The 11,082-nt window shown below is 40.7% G+C and overlaps 1 protein-coding gene across 6 annotated transcripts in view; it reads left to right on the forward strand.

Moving 5' to 3' along the window:
- The window catches only part of LOC306991045 (globoside alpha-1,3-N-acetylgalactosaminyltransferase 1-like), a 46,338-nt gene extending 35,799 nt beyond the window's left edge, over nt 1–10,539 (forward strand). For 4 of the 6 annotated variants that reach the window (XM_079598484.1, XM_079598482.1, XM_079598483.1 and 1 more), the window contains 4 exons: nt 2,875–2,922; nt 4,088–4,117; nt 4,232–4,369; nt 8,336–10,539. In XM_079598484.1, the coding sequence (XP_079454610.1) occupies nt 2,875–2,922; nt 4,088–4,117; nt 4,232–4,369; nt 8,336–9,026 (907 nt within the window). In that variant the 3' untranslated portion in view covers nt 9,027–10,539. The remainder of the gene's footprint in view (nt 1–2,874; nt 2,923–4,087; nt 4,118–4,231; nt 4,370–8,335) is intronic. The other 2 variants (XM_079598486.1, XM_079598487.1) reach the window with 1 other exon arrangement.
- Nucleotides 10,540–11,082: the final 543 nt, after the last annotated feature.

Genomic DNA, 11,082 nt, shown 5'->3' on the forward strand with positions numbered 1-11,082 from the left:
GGACCAAGGGGTTTTCTCCGAGGGGAAAATCTGTTTTCACATGATCAAGGTCACGCGGCTATGCCTACGTGCCTCGGTCATGTGGAAGAACCTTGGTTCCTCGCTCAGGCCCAGTGTTGGGGGTTTCTTGTCAACGCATAATGCTATCGACAGATGCTTCCCTCACAAGTGGGGGGTGATCATGAGTGGTCACTCGGCGAAGGGTCTTTGGCAGGACCTTCTTCCTTTTTGCACATAATTGGCTAGAAGTGATGGCTGTATTCCGAGAATCTCAATACTTCCTGTCAGACCCGAGAGGTCACCGTGTGCCTGTCCTTCCGGACAACACACTGATGGTCTCGTATATCATAGCAGATATCCTGTTGAGGCAGGGGCTGAGGCCCAGGGAATGGACACTTCACCCCGAGTTGGTGGAGCTCCTTTCGGAGAACTTCGGTAAAACTCAAGTCTACCTTTTTGCATCGTTTATTCAACGGATTGCCCTTTGTGGTTCTCCCTGACGCATCCAGCTCCGCTTGGACTGGATGCGATGTACTAGGTGTGGTTGAGGCTACACCTGTACGCATTTCCCGATATCTTTGCTCCCGGGAGTTCTGGAGAGGGTTTGCAGAGTAGGGGCTCATCTATTATTAGTAGCCCCATTCCGGCCGACCCGAGAGTGTTTCTCAGACCTACTGTCCTTTCTAGATGGTTCTCCCATGGAGATTCCGATCAGGAGGGACTTAGCGTCCCAATCAGGGACACAATATTTCACCCTCTTCTGGAGTTATGGATACTGTGGGCTCGGCCTCTGAGGGGGCCCAGCTCATAGATTCAGGTCTCTCGACCGAGGTCATTGAGACCATACTCCAGTCTAGAGCTCCCTCCACGAGAATACTGAATATGCATTGAAATAGAAACTGTTCTCTGCCTGGTGCGGAGAACACCTTCTGAATCTTGTTATCTGCCCTGATGGTACAATACTTGATTTCTGCAATTAATGTTTCTTTGCTGGGTTATCTCTGAGGAAAGATTCTTAATTTCGTTTTATCCGTGGTACATGAGGCTGAGCCCTGCACGTACTTGGATTTGCACCTGGTAGGGTGATAGTCTTTCTTCACCCCAGGCCGGGTTGTATTCCTAAGTCCCTTCTAAAATTGCGGGTCATTTGTGCTGCAGGCCTTCTGTCCTCCACCTAATACCCCAGATCAGGAAAAACTTAATCTGTTATGCCCTGTCCGGGCTTTGGATGCTTATGTCCACAGAGCTGCCCTGTGGCGTATATAAGAGCAATTATTTGTTTGCTTTGGGTTAACTAGTTAGGTTGCCCAGCATCTAAACAGATAATGAGCAAGTGAGTAGTTGAGGCTATCAGCCAAGGGTGAAGGCTGTCCGGGCCCATTCTACGAGGAGTATGGCTGCCTCTATGGCTCTAATTTTGGGAGTTTCCCTTCACGACATTTGTGATGCGGCAGGCTGGTCCTCACCGCATACATTTGTCAAATTTTATGACTTAGACCTTTCCACTCCTGGGGCTAGGCTGCTTGCCTCTACTGTGCGCAAGGTCTTCACACAGAACGGGCACTTGTCATTATGGCGTAGTGGGTATGGGGTTCCCACAGCGTAAACGCAGCAGGAGTTCCCTTGATAGGGAACGTCTCTGGTTACGTATGTAACCTTAGTTCCCTGAGAGGGAACGAAACGCTGCGTTCGCCTGCCATACTTCCTGCATGCCCTGACTCGGAGCCTGCTGGATTTACAACATGCAAGATCATCCATGTCTCCCGAAATATGTGACACTAAGTGCGTGTCAAACTGGGAGCTGAACAGAGTAAGCTTTAGAGTTATCTATACGCGATGTGTGTTTGACTCGAATAAAATATTACATAATGTGCAATAACAAACTGTATTTAGTTTTTACTAGTATTTTTGTTATTGTGTAATGCAAATTAAAGTGTATGAAACCTTAAATAAACATTAAAATACACTGAACGCTTGTGATAAATGACGAGCGCTGAGCGCGTGCGTCTCTGCGCCAGTCCAATTCCGAAAGCAGATTTGAAATTTTGAATTTTGCAGTTGATCACGTAACTCACCAGTGTGATCGTACACGTCAAAGGGTTAAGACATTTCATCTTTAAAAAATGTGTAGTCTGAGTAGTTTTTGAGAAGAGTACTTTGTACTTTTACTTGAGTACTTTTTTTGACACCACTACTTTTTCTTGTAATTTAGTATTGTAATGACCTGGCAGTCAGCGCAGACAGCTGGGTGCATTTTGGGTAATTGTTTGTTGGGAGTTGATTTATGCGTTATTAAAGCAAGATGGTTGTGTTTTTGTGTTAGTAAAGTTATGTGCGATGTGTAAGGGAGGGACTTTTGCCTGTCCAGTACTTATTCGGTGTTAAAAAATAAAAAAGGAGTAAGAATTCATTACTGCCTCCTGCTGGTTTTTTCAGTTGATGCTCCACTCACAGAGACATTCATGGTCGTGCGGTGTATGGGACATGAGTGTTCGTAGCTTGCGCTATCTTTTAGCTTAGTAAAAGTAAATTAGCATAGTTAGCTCCAGTCAGCCCCCACGTTATACTGAATAACTGTCAGTTGTTACAGTATTATTTTAGCAATGTAACAGTACTTAAGTACTAATTTTCTCTTTTCACCACTGGATTTGGACCATAGAGGTTTAATGAGGTAGGTTACATGTTAGTTGTAATGTGTTAGTAGCTAAATCACACGTGTTCTTCTATCTGGCAGATGCATGCATTATTGCAATTGCTAATGATGTATACTGTGCAGTAAGCACACACATGCATCCACATGCTAATACAAACACACAAACACAACAGAAGTTCTACAGAACACTATAATTCACTGCTGTATCTCTTATTTCTTAGAATAGCAAAAGAACACCAGGAAAATTCTCTGTTGCAATCACCACATGGGTGAGTATCACTTCCTTCAACAGTTTTGCTCTAATTTATTGTGACTTGTGTGTTGGAAACAGGATTTTATTCAAAGCCCAGGAAATGCAATGAAACATTTAACTCGCACATTTCTGTATTGTATGTAATGGCAGTCACTGAACTTTATTTTGCAGAAGTTTTGTTTATGTGGTGGCTTCCTTTAACTACCGTTTTAAAACCGCAACATCAAATCAAGATTACAAAGGAAATGCCCACAGTCAAAAGTACAAAATGAGGGATATGGGAGTTGGAGGAAATGTTAGGATTTGAGGAAGTTGTTGATCTAGATTGTCTTTGTTATCGTTAGATTTTTCATTTGAACGCAGAAGTTGTCCGGTAACCAGGGGGACTGGTTTTGCTGTAATGGTTTGCTGAGTTTTAAAGGTGATGTATGTAAGCATAAATATACCATAATATGTTTGCAGATATTTAGGAAACATGCCAAGTTCACATACTCGTTTCTCAGAAAAACACTCTACAGCCAGTTATTTTACTTATTATTTTACACGTTCCGTGTTGTCAGACGGTTTTTGTTTTGGTCTGTGTGATCTCGCCTACTGCAAGTTCACCCAATAGTATTTCGCCTCCCCGGGGTGCCAGTTGGCAGGAAACACAGCGCATTAAAGCCTTGGAAACGAGCAAACAAACTGGGTCAGAGATTGCAGATTCCACACAACCTAAAAAGTCTCGATATCCATCTAAAAATCTCTATGAACGAGAGTTATATAAACACGCGGATAAATCAACTCATTAACTTATGTAAGTCTCCTCGGCTTTCGTTGTCAATTCCGCTCATTCGCATCAATGTTGCGTGTCCTCAAACTGACAACCTACGTGAGCATCGAGTCTGAGGAGGAGGGGCAGGGAAACAACAATCTCTGATATTTTGAATTTGGACTGCAGTACCTATTTCCACCACTAGCTGTCATTCTTACAGACAGCACCCAACAATAATAAAGTAAATTAAGAGCTTTAGATGTTAAGATCCATGTTCAGCCCACTGTAAGACACATCATATACAACAGACGTTTGAAAAGTCAAAACACAATCTAAAATAATGAGGAATAACAAGCTTTGCGTGTAGGAGATAATTACAAGACATCACAACTGTTCACAACTGATTTTTGTTTTGTTTTTTGTACAGGCTTTCATACAAACAACCCAGTGTAGTGGGGTAAGAACATAAACAGTTCTTTTTTTATACATATATTTTTCTTTTATACTAATATGCATTTGGATTTGTATTTCCTGCATAGGCTATGTGTGTGAATTTCTTTCTTTGAAACAGCCCAGATGGTAAAGGTGTTCCAGTGGCACCATGGTTGGCCCCAGTTGTATGGGAAGGAACTTTTGATCCCACATTGATTGATTCAATCTACAAACAACAAAACATCACCATAGCAACTACAGTCTTCGCTCTTGGAAAGTGAGTTCATCGCTTGTTCATCTCTCCTATCCCTAAAGAATGTAATTTCAGCAATGATGTTAGGTAACCAGACGTTTTTTCTGTAATCTGGCCAAAATCACACCTTTTTAAAGGCAAAGTGCCACACGGGCTAATTAACACAGTACTGGCTTTGACTAATGCTAGACTAATGCCGAGTTCACACTGCACAATTTTCAAAGTAGTCGGGTCACTGTTCTTTTCACACTGCACGGCTATCTGGGGTAACATTCAGTTGCTTCTGTGTGCACACTGCACTATGGATCGGCCACAGGAGGTTTCACACTGCATGACTTTACAAAAGAACGAATCGGCGACAAATTCTGTCTGGTCTGCAAACTACGTTTCACAACCAAACACACGAGAAGAGATAAGGAAATAACGCAAGATCACGCGTGATCACGACCGTAGTTCTCGCGCCAGACTGAAATTGTTATTAAAAATGACAGCCTGCAAGAAGATTGCGCTGATTTGCAACGAAAAGGAGAAGAAAAGAAAAAAAAGATTATGCAGGAGGAAATTGTTGGGGAGACGAGGGGAGCAAGGATTGTGTCTGATGCAAAGAGAGTTGGGGGTAAATAAATAATTTTGCAATGTGCTGCTGTTGCTGCTGGTCAAGCAAATGTTTGTGCTTTGTTTCTGTTTGATATAATTGTAAATATATATTAAAATACGGATATTCTGGTCTATAACTCCTCCCCGAACATCCCGCTGTCCTGTATCCTGCTCTCTCAATGGCTGTAGGTCATCGCCAATGTAGTTTTCAGTCAGAACACATTCACGCAGCAGGAGTTTAAATCACAGACAGGTCCAGATATTTACCATGCCAAATATCTCATGGGCGTCGTCGGCGACTCGTCGGCAGAGATGTATAGTAACGAAGTAGAACTACTTAACTACTGTACTTGAGTACTAAAAGGCTGTATCTACTCTACTAGAGTATAATTTTTTTCTCATACTTCCACTTTTACTTCAGTACACATTTTCGATGAGTTTAACACTTTTACTTCGATACATTTTTTATGTGCTGCATCGTTACTCGTTACAATTATAAAAATGTTACGAATCATTCCAAACCCACATTATCACTGCCAGAGCGGTAGATGGCTCTGTCATCAGGTTTGATGAAGCTGGCTCATCATTGAGCGAATCAAGCGATCAAGAAGACCGCGCTTGCTCCCGTTCTGCCTTTCGCTCTGCTGCCTGCCTCCATTGAGAACACTTGAGCTTTGTTAGTTTGTTTCGAGATGGAAGAACCAGAAACACCACCTTCAACTTCGAGTGATCGTGGCGGTGAGGAAGGAGACCACCCCTGACCCTACTTAGAGTCCATGTTTTCATTTGTCGGAGTGAAAAACAATATACACAGTTTCAACGGCAACAACATAAACAACCGTTACCCAAACTTAACTTCCGGTAGACTTCTGCAAAGAATCAATAACAATAGAGGCTGCGTTATCTTTCTTATGCGTTATCATCTTTCATTTTAATTGTGCAACATTATCAGAATGAGGTCATTGACAGCGATGTCGGTGTAAATCAGTAGCGAGATCTAAATGAAGAGCTGCGCGCTGACGCTAAAGTGACTTACCCCTTATATTGGCCATATATTGGCCACAGCCATTACATATTTAAAACAGTAATATCCTATACTAAACCTAAACTAATCTTGACAAACTATATATCATTTGAAAGCTTATTTGGTGACTGATTTTCAAAATAAATTACAGAGGAGCCGTAATTTATAAATTTGCAGCAAGAATATTTTCATACTCCTAAGGCGTGTTCAGACCTTTATTTTGAAATAGTGACGAACATGAAAAATCATGAGAGAATGGTAGAAACCTCAGTTTGTTTTCATGCCAAGAGTTCAAAAGATAGCATCCATTCAATTCTTTTAGAAAAAAAGGTCTGAAAATGTTTTAAATATAAAGAAAAAAATATTAGATTCAGCATTTTTGATGTGGCAGCGAGCTATAATGCACATACGTGTTCTTTTTGTGTTATTTTTTTTTTAAATCTGCCAAACTTTTGCCAAACCATCCTATACTTCTGAATAGGATGTCTACTTCATAAATTGTATGAAAATTGTAAAAATAATGGTTCAGATCACTCAAACAACATATGGAAACGGAGGCGCCCTTATATGGGCTGTAATGTCAACTAGTGGAGAAGTGTGGTACTGCGCCCGAACTAAATCTCACTGAAAGCTTATTTTCTGAGATATCAACCTAAAATTTGAAACACAACTTGTTCAGATTTTTGGCTTTGATTTTTTTTTTCCATTTTTAGAGTCCTCCAGGTTTTTAAAATATATATTTTATATAAAATATGAATAATTACATTTTTAACATTGTACATTTTCATAAACTCTATAAACTTCTATAACTTTTTCGGTTTAACTTCCTTAATCTATTTAACTTCTACAAAAATCTGCCAAATGTCTTCTTTAAAACAAGACCAAAAAGATATAAGGCTCAAGTTTCAGTATTAGAACACTATTTTATTCTGAGAAATGTGTGTCAGGAGTTATGTAATAAAAAAATTAGTCGATACCTTTAATATGAATTATGAGCGTCAGCCACTCAGAAAAAAAAAAACTCCTGTTCTGTCACACTCAACTGTGTTACTGTGGACGACTACCTACTATAATTATAATATAAGTTAACACTTTACAATAAGGTTCATTAGTTAACATTAGTTAACTTCATTAGTTAACATTAACTAATAATGAACTGCACTTATACAGCATTTATTCATCTTTGTTAATGTTAATTTCAACATTTACTAATACTTTATTAAAATCTTGTTAACATGAGTTAATGCACTGTGAACTAACATGAACAAACAATGAACAGCTTTATGTATATTAAATAACATTAACAAAGATTAATAAATGCTGTAACAAATGTATTGCTCATTGTTAGTTCATGTTAGTTAATACATTAACTAATGTTTAATAAATGAACCTTATTGTAAAGTGTTACCAAGTTGCCTTGTGTGCTTATATTATAATTATAGTAGGTAGTCGTCCACAGTAACACAGTTGAGTGTGGCGACTGCAGCTTTCCCGCGAGTGGGCATGGTTTCAGCACAGTCAGCAGACACGCCCCGAGCGTTTGAGAGCAGAGAATACTGCTTATTGCGGTTATCACTCCGCCCATTCCGCCCAAGTAGCAGTGCTTCGCCTTCAGGGAATATAGATAACTTCAGGGAATATAGTTCCCAGTATTTATACGGTTAAAATATGTCTGTGTCTCATGTGACTTTGTTTTTTGTACACTCTGTGACTATACAAATCACAACATGTAAATAGGAAAATGTTTGCGTTATTTTGTCACTTATTTGGATTAGTATGCTAGCTGCAACCATTTACATCCAGTCTTTGTGCTAAGCTAGGCTAGCGGTGGGTGCATCAAACAGACTTATAGCACGCATGGAGATGAAAAAGGTATGTATGGACTTATCTAACTCTGGGGGATAAGTTGAATAGGCTAAAGTCCCAAAAAGTCGGAGTGTTCCTTTAAGTTTTAATAATTATTCTTATTATATGAGAATAGGTAAGTCTATACCACAACTATAGTAACACAGAGTAACAATATTGTTGCAGTCAACTATTTTTTCCCAGTTGATGAAAGATAAAAACATAGACAGCCAATCAGAATGACCCTGGCTTTAAGCATTCAAAGTAATAGACAACACACACACAATAAACAGAAATTTGTGTTGTCTGTTGGTGTGGACGTTAATATATTATAATTATTTTTGTAGTTAACATTCTTATTGTGAATAGGCCTTACATTGCCATTAAACAAAAGAAGAAAGAGGTATAGCTCGCTGATGATTATCGTCCGTATGGTGACTCTTTAAATCAGTGCTTACTCCCAGATGGGTTTTTTGCCAGTTTATTACTTTACAATTGTGTCACTCTCCCTCTCTGTTTTTCAGGTATACACTGTTTCTTAAAGATTTCCTGGAGTCTGCAGAGCAGAATTACTTTGTTGGATTTCGTGTGCATTATTATGTGTTCACTGATCATCCAGAACATGTTCCTGCAGTGAAACTGAGTGAAGAACATAATCTGACGGTGTTGACAGTCCCTAGTTCTAACAGATGGCAGGATATCAGTTTGAGCAGGATGGCAAGACTGGAGAAACTGATTGAGAGTCGACTGGTCAATGAAGCCGACTATGTTTTCAGCCTTGATGTGGATACAAAGTTTTATGGTCGCTGGGGGGTGGAGACTTTGGGTCGTCTGGTTGGTGCGATACATCCTGGTTATTATCAAACACCTCGTGAACAATTCCCATATGAACGTCGACCAGAATCTCAAGCTTTCATTCCTTCTGCTGAGGGTGATTATTATTATGGCGGGGCTGTGATCGGTGGCTTAGTGAAAGATGTACATGAGGTTGCTAAAACCTGCCGGGAGCAGCTGGACATTGATGCATCTAAATCCATTGAGGCAGCGTGGCAGGAAGAGTCTCATTTGAACAAGTACTTCCTTTATAATAAACCCAGCAAGTTGCTCTCACCCGAATATCTGTGGCAGGACTTTAAACCTCACACAAACGAGGTCAAAATCATTCGGTTCTCTCAAGTTATTAAAAACTACGCTGCTGTTCGACCAAACCCATAGCTGCTGTTAACTGAAACGTGCAAAAAACGACTCAGGTTACGACTGTAACCCTAGTTCCCTGAGAAGGGAACGAAACGATGCGTCAATGACGCTTTGGGAACGCCTCCACGGGATTACGTCTGAAGCACGTATGTCAACTAGTCCAATGGAAAGAATTAGCGTCACGGGCGGGTGACGTCATGACCAGGAAGAGATAAAAGCACATCCGGTGCGTTACTCATGTTAGCTTTGAGAGCCGAAGCAAAGTCGATCGCAGGGATGCAGGAAGTATGGCTGTGCAACGCATCGTCTCATTCCCTTCTCAGGGAACTAGGGTTACAGTCATAACCTGAGACGTTCCCTTTCGAGAGAACTCGCGATGCGTCGTTGACGCTTTGGGAACGAGAATACCCAATACGCCTTACTTACAAAATGGCAGAAGACAAAACTGTCGGCAAACTAAGTAAGAAGCACTTCGGACCCTGGAGCAGCGTCCAGGTCCAGGCTATAAAACCTCACAAATGTGAGCGGTTAGGACCAACCTGCCGCATCACAAACCTTATGAAGGGAAACCCCCGAAAATAAGGCTTTAGAGGCCGCCATACTCCTAGTAGAATGAGCTCTGACCACCAAAGGACAGGGCTGGCCAGAGGACTCATAAGCAAGAGAAATAGCCTCGACTATCCACTTGCTAATTGTCTGTTTAGAGGCTGGAAGACCTTTCTTAGGTGATCCAAAGCAGACAAATAACTGATCAGATTTTCTCCACGGGGCAGCCCTGTGGACATAAGTGTCCAGTGCTCAGACTGGACACAAGAGATTCAGTTTTTCCTGGTCCGAAGAGGCAAATGGAGGAGGATAGAAAGCCTGCAGTACAATAGGCCTCGGAATATTGGTTGGCACCTTAGGGACGTATCCCTGTTTAGGGTACAGGAATACCTTGACCATCCCAGGTGCAAACTCAAGACAGGTGGGAGAAACCGCCCAATAGCACGAGCGGTCTCCTTTGTAGCCCTGAGAGAAAGATATGTAGCCCGACGAAGTTCTCGAATTTCGTCGGGACTAACTCCCTCACTCTTATCGATATCCCCCAACAGATCTGCCTGGTAGGCTTGGAGCACTGCCATCGTGTGCAGACAGGCTCCAGCTTGACCTGCTGCCTATATGCCTTGCCCACTAAATTGGATGTAGTTTTTAAGGGTTTATTAGGCAAATAAGTATTGGGCACTCCCAAACAAAGAAGTCAAAGATCATGTGTATCCCCACCCGTAAGGAAACAAGGGCAGGGAGAAGCACAAGACTTGAATAGCTGTTTCGCCATGATATATATATATATATCATAGCTTCAGACTTAATCACCCGGCGGCGTTCCCAAAGCGTCATCGACGCATTGCGAGTTCCCTCGAAAGGGAACAAAACCTGCCAAATATTTTTCCTTCGGCTACACAACATTTGGAATTGAAATATATATGATCAGACTTATTTGGTCATGCACTGTGCATTTAGAAAATCATGGTTTTCATGGTTTTCTAATTATATATATATATAAAAAAAGGCTAAAACAGTATCTAACATTGGGAGTGATGCAATTCTTATTGTGAATAACAAATTACTAGTATGTGTACTTTGCAGGAGATTACTTCATATTTATTTTTCTTTTTATCACTCTGGGTTTGGGTTTCGTCATAGACTACGTCAGTATGGTCATATGTGTTCTGTCTCTGATGTATGTGGAAGGAATGTCACTGTGATCCATTAAAGATTACAGTTCACATTTAAAAAATTCTGTCATTTTTTATTTCACTCTTATGTTGTTCCAAACCAAAGTAAAGCAGTGTCAGTGAGAGGAATATTACACTATAGGAATAGGAATATAACACACTATAGTATGATGAGGGGTGAACGCCGTGAAAACTTTACAGTGGATGGGAAACTGTCTCGTATCACTCCTGCATCACATTATAATAATAATAATACATTTCATTTGTAATGCGCCTTTCTCAAACTCAAAACGCTATAGCATATAGCCTAGAGAACAAAATAAATAAAAGGAGGAAAAAAATACAAATATCAGAAA

The sequence above is a fragment of the Phoxinus phoxinus genome (assembly GCF_949152265.1).
Source record: "Phoxinus phoxinus genome assembly, chromosome: 2".
Classification (NCBI taxonomy): domain Eukaryota; kingdom Metazoa; phylum Chordata; class Actinopteri; order Cypriniformes; family Leuciscidae; genus Phoxinus; species Phoxinus phoxinus.